We start from the raw sequence: 6,000 nt of genomic DNA on the forward strand, positions 1-6,000 counted from the left end.
CTGACTATGCTTCAGTTGCATACTCTGAGTGTTTGTCATGCATTAGGTCTTGTCGAAAGACGAGAATTAGAGCTTTATGCACATGACGGTCTATTGATTAACGCTGTTAGTCTTGCGTTGCATAATTCCTGATATTAAGTTTGGCCGGCTTAATACTAGTGAATTATGTATATAAAAGCACTGATGGGTTATCATAGATGATATACAAGTTTCGAGTAAAGCGAATCGCGGGTTTTGGGAACGCTAGAAACTATTTCTTGAGGCTATTCAATTGTGTGTCTTGAATTCTGTTCGAGTCGACCTGTTCTTTTATATCCTAACTTGAAGTTCTAGTTTGCTAGTTCTTTTGAAAAGTAGTTTGATTTTTCAATTCTATTCCTCTATCCATATGCATTCTTGTTTGACCTTAAGTACATATGCTGGTTTAAGATCCTTGTTGCATCTATCTTCCTCTATTTGAGTTCTTCTTGATTCAAGTATTCTTTGATATAGTCTTGAACTTGTCTTAATGTGCTGTGACTTTTAACTCTGGGTTCCGAGTTCATTCTTAGAGAACTTGTTGATTCAGTTTTCCTCTTATTTGACAGTGATTACAGCTAAATTTGAGATTTTTATAAAAATTGCTGTTGACTAGATATACACTTATCTATATGTGGAACTTTGAAGATTTCTTATACAGTTTAACAACTATTTATTCCTAATACCTCGACCGTACTTTTACTGGTTTATGGAACTGCATTTACTTTAAATTACAATTTGACCTTCTAGTAATTTTATTATAGTTCCAAGGCACATCTTCATTTGATTATGTATTTGAATATTTTTCAAAATTTTGAAAAGAAAGGATTTACCACTTTTGTCTCGGTTGAGTTTCGTTTGATAAGCTCTACTTAACTTATTTTGAATTGAGTTTGATTTAGCATGCTATATGGTTTATGCCATTGTTGTTCTTTTGAAAATGTTGGACTCATGGCTTTCTTCTTATGAACGGACTGGTTCCTTCTTAAGCTTTTCACCTCTATGAATGTCATACGTGACTCTGTTTTTAACTATTCTTTTACATCTTGTGAACATTACCATTGATCTTGGTTTGTCCTCTCTTGTGAATCTCATCCTTACGTGAGTCAGTTTGATTCGTTTCAAGTTAGTGCATTGTTTATTCTTCCATTATCTCTACAAAAGTTTTTAGTCAAAGATTTATCATTAAGAAATTACAAATGATTGAGTTGTCTTTTTCTGACTTTTGTATTCTTTTGGATCAATTGAAAGCTTATTTGATGTCTCATGCCTAGTGGATCTTGTTTGAACTATTTTGGTTTAAGATCCTTTCTTGCGAGGCTTGACTCATTTTTAGTACATCTTGAACTTCTTGAATGTTCTTTTGAAATGGTGATTTTAAGAACGCTTTTGGAATCTTGTTTTGAATTTTATAAAGCAGATTGAATTCTCTTTGAAGAAGTTCCAAATCGAACTTATTTTTCAGTTGCTTGATTTAGATTGAAACCATTGTTCAATTTTGACGAAGTTAATTTAAAGTTGTCATGCGCTATTTTAAATGAAGTTTTGAAAAGCTTCTTTGTTTAGTGGAAACCGGTTTGTTTGTAACGCACCACTTATTTCCTTTACCAAATTGTAAGCAAATTTTTACTTCGGAGTTTCTTTTCTAAAAAGAGTTTACCTTCCTCTTTCGTACTTGTTATGAATGTTATACACGCTTGTTTGAATACGAAATTTTGAGAATTTTGAACAAGCATTTGATTACTTCCGAGTTTTTATGAACTGCTTTTGGTTACATTGTGCACCTAACTATCCTCCTAAAGTATTTGAGGAAATATTTTAGCTCTTAGTCAAAGTTGTGTGCATTTTGTTTTTGGAACTCTACATAATCTACTTCAACATGAAATTGTATTGAAGTAAAGCCACATTTATGCTTTTGTTACTCTCTTGAAGGATGTTTGTTGTTTAACTTCTCTTTCAGACTGCGAAGTGATATTTTTACATGTTTTCGATTCTTTTAAGAACATGTATTCGAAAGTATTTTAATTATGCTCTTGAGTTCTGTGAGCTTTGTCTTGGGTCTGAAATATTCTCTTCTGTAAACCTCATACTTCTTCGACCCAGTTTGAATTTGGTTCAAATTAATGTGCTGATTCTTCTTATTGATCCTATTGAACTTCTTTGATCTAAGGGTTATCTTTGAAGTTGTCAATTGAATTGTGTCTAGCAAACTTCATTGCTTGAACATCCTTGTTTATCTGGAATTGGGTATATTCTTTCAAATCTATGAGTATTGTCTTTGGCATTTGTCTCTCCTTTCTAAGATCTCGTATTCTTCTGAGTAGACTCGAGAATTGTTTTGATATCACGTGCGATCTATAGATATAGTAACGCGATGCGTTAGTTCTTTAAGACGTGATGTGTGCATACGAAAGTTGAAGCGGTAGGTGTGCAACGTTAAGAGTTGTGGGTATTTTGTTCCTTGCGAACGGGTTTGTGGTTGTCAGGCTTGTGATCAAATTTGGGGTTTGTAAAGTGCTTGATGGAGTTGGAAAGTTGAAACTTTGAGGTTGATATGAGATTAGTATGCGGAGGTTGAACACGTCGTTTTAACTCCATCCTGTTTGATAGCCTTTGATGCCTTGCCCTTCTATCACATGATTGACCCATGTTATCTTTTGCATTGAGCCTACCTGGTAACGTTTGCTTTGCAATCACTCCTACCTTTACATCCTTATGCTTATGACAATCAAAGTATTTAGAAATCGTATATATGATTGTATTTTGAGATATTTTTGCTTCTTCCTTAAATGTGTTCAAGGGTGAACTGTTATGGAATTTCTTTCATTTTGTATCAATTTTCGAGGGCGAAAATTTTTATAAGGTGGGTAGAATGTAAGACCCAGAATCTTTGAAAAGTCTTATTATGATCAAGTCTCAAATCCTACAGTTATTTATAGCCTTAATTTCAGAGATTATTTTATTAAAGATAATTATGGCAAGTTTTGATTTATTGGATTTGAGATAAGTTATGATTATTATCCAATTTTATAATTATTGGATTATTTTCTATATTCAAAGTATAAAGTTGATAGTTATGAAATAATAAGGATTTTATATGTTTTGGACTAAGTAACTAATATTTTGAATATTAGTACTGCTATTTTGGAAAATAGAGAAATTAATTATATTATTTCTAATCTTTAGATTTGGGCATTTTGTTGAAAATAATTTGTAAAAGTAGATGAACAAATAGTGTTTTTCCATATACAATAAGTGTTGGATTTACATTGGATTTCAATTACCATATTATTCCTAATTTTATGTGAAATTACCATAATGCCCTTAACCCTAATTTTCACATAAGGAAAACCCTAACCCGGTAACCCATTACTCGACCCGGTTCTTACTCAACCCCACTCAGCTCCCAAACCCAGCCATCACCATTCTCTTCATGCTGCGCAGCCAACAGCCTCTCCTTCATCCTCTTTGCTGCGCAGCCTGGTGATGAACACACACACACCCACTGCTCTTGAGAAGAAACGAAGAAAAGCAAGCGAAGGGATCCAAGAAGAGGGAGATCGAAATCGGAAGGGAAGGGGGCCGCATCTCACGGCGTGCAGTCGCGTCGCCCTCACCGCGTCGTGCCGCCGCACCGTGTCCTCGCCGTCGAGCTCATTCCATCAGTGTCACGCCGTCGGGCCTCCTCGTCGATCTGCCTGTCGCCGTTTGGGGGCGAGCCACGGACGACTCTGAGGGAGAAGACACGAGGTTGGTGGAGCCGCACCCAGTTCCAGCCGCGCCGCCGCCTCTGTGCCGCCGCAGAACAGATCGGAGACGAGGGAAAGGACCGCAAGGGGGGAAAGAGTCGCGCCGGCCTGCACGCCGCCAACGTCGCCGGTGTTGTCGCAATGAGAAAGAGAGCCCGCCGGACCGTCGCGGAGCTGTCCCTGCTGCCGTGCCCAGCTGCAGTTGGGAGCCCTGCCGTTGCTCATGGGGTTACGCCAGTTAGCTTCTGCCGCCGGAAAATGCCCCTGCTGCGTCGTCGGAGAATTCTGCCGGTAAGGGTTTTAATTGAGATTTCTGTTCTTTTGAAATCCCGGGAAGATTGTTGATACTGTGTTGTTGTACAGCTACTATTATCAGAAATTCGGGCCGCCGCCGTCACTCGAGAATTATTGGCGGAGCTGCTGCCGGGCTGCTGCCGATCCGGTTCGGAGATCGTCGCTGTTTCGGTTCAGCCTTTCTCCCTCGGTCTTGGTAAGCGTTTTGGTTCGAGGAGCCTTTTGTCGTTGTTCTGATAATTTCGGCTGAGGCGTTGTAGCGTTATTTGTCACAGGGTTTATATCGATGCTTGCGTGTCGTGCTCGGAGTTTGCGACTGCTTCGTTTCGCTAGCTCAGTAAGTAATTTATGTTTCGAAAAGCCTCGCGTTAGTATTCGGTTGTGTTTGGTTAATGAATATGAGTTTTGGTAACGTGGGGTCATTCCTGATTGTTATATGCTGCGATTAGTGTTGCTATGGTTACCGCGGGAGTAGCTTGGAGCCGAGGTTGCGGTTGTTGGTGATCCCGGTTTAAGAGAGGAGATTCCTGTGACGCGTTTGGGTTATGGATTTGCGTTTTGAGGTAGGGGCGCTTTCCAAAAACTATAGTTTATTATTGGAATTATTACATATGGGTACTGATGTGAGATATTGTGTATTTGGTGATTGTATCTGCCTTATGTATTATTTGATTGACTCGAATGACTATGGATGTCGGTTTGGCCGAATTGTTGTGTGGCTTGTGAAATGTAATGTTTGAAGTTGATTCTTTAAAGATTTGAAATGAGTTTAATCCATTGAGTATTGGTTTGAATTGAGTCAATTATTTTGATGATGTGGAAGATAGAATACTCTTGAAATTCAGCCTCGGTTGCTTTAATTGATTTGGTTTTGATAAATGATTTATTGCTGAACCGATTCTTTAAAGCTTTAGAAATGAGTTAAATCGGTTGATATTGAGTTGATTTTTGAAATGGCTTCCTTGAGATATGCCACTGAGGCGACTGTTGGAGTTAGCTTGCTTTTGAATTGATTTCTGGTTTTGAGCTGTTGAAAAGGAATGAGAAACGGTTTAGTTGGGACCCGAACCGGGTGGCAAAAGTCCAAGTTTTAGGGGAGGTGCTGTCGAAATTTCTATAAAATCTTAGTCTTGCTTGAAAGGTTATTTAAAAGGGTTGGATTTGAGAAATTGTATTATTTGATTTATTAAGAGGATATTTACGCTTTCCAGCTTAATTTATTTGATGAACCTTATACGTTGAGTTCGGCGTATTTAGAACTGAACTATTTTTACCGTTTGAATCACTGAAGGAAATAATGATGCTCTAATATTGATTTCAATACAAAAAGGAGTTTTTAGTGATTTTTAAAGGAACCTAGACTTTTGATTGAGTAATCAAGTTTGAGGCATTTTGGAAGAGTTGGAATAATGGGTTCCAAAAAGAAATCTGAAAGCGGTTTGATTCAAATGAACCGGTTCTGTTTCAAATGAGTTGATTTTTGGACCGGGTTGGAATTTGTGATTTTGTATGGTTCGGTTTCATAATAAATTCAATTTTATTTACTTGAACCGAGAATCTATGATTTTAAGAGTTTCAATGAATTTTAAAGAATTGATGTAAGTTGACCTTCCCCTAAAGACTTGGGACTCTGTCGAGAAACTTTGTTATAAAACCCCATTGTTGAATGGATGATTTTGAATGTTTCAAAATAAATCTTTAACTTGCCATGGTTATGGAAGTTTGGAAAGAGGATGCCGAGAGTGGCATTGTTTTCAAAGGGGAATTTACCTTGAGTAAAAGTGGCTTATGAGCCTGAGATGATTTGAGAAATGAGATCTTTAAAGCCAAGGCTGAAAAGAGTTGAAACTCGATTTCAAAGTGAAATGAATTGTGAAAATGATTTATGGCTTAAATGCCGATTTTATGAATTTAATGATGTTGAATGGTGGAAGTGCTG

At 37.5% G+C, this 6,000-nt stretch overlaps 1 protein-coding gene across 1 annotated transcript; it reads left to right on the top strand.

Moving 5' to 3' along the window:
* The first annotated feature begins 3,908 nt into the window (after positions 1–3,908).
* Positions 3,909–4,576, top strand: LOC148548985 (uncharacterized). The gene is made up of 4 exons (XM_088496417.1): positions 3,909–4,058; positions 4,131–4,257; positions 4,337–4,398; positions 4,511–4,576. The coding sequence occupies exons 1-4, from the start codon at positions 3,909–3,911 to the stop codon at positions 4,574–4,576; spliced, it is 405 nt and encodes a 134-aa protein (XP_088352543.1).
* Positions 4,577–6,000: the final 1,424 nt, after the last annotated feature.

Source organism: Arachis ipaensis, chromosome B8, assembly GCF_059453495.1.
Source record: "Arachis ipaensis isolate K30076 ecotype BB chromosome B8, ASM5945349v1, whole genome shotgun sequence".
Lineage (NCBI taxonomy): Eukaryota > Viridiplantae > Streptophyta > Magnoliopsida > Fabales > Fabaceae > Arachis > Arachis ipaensis.

Coding starts and splice junctions, on each gene's coding strand:
- LOC148548985 (XM_088496417.1), top strand. CDS start 3,909: ATGAGAAAGAGAGCCCGCCGGACCGTCGCGGAGCTGTCCCTGCTGCCG. Junction 4,258..4,336: donor GCCTTTCTCCCTCGGTCTTG/GTAAGCGTTTTG, acceptor TATTTGTCACAG/GGTTTATATCGATGCTTGCG. Junction 4,399..4,510: donor TGCTTCGTTTCGCTAGCTCA/GTAAGTAATTTA, acceptor TGCTGCGATTAG/TGTTGCTATGGTTACCGCGG.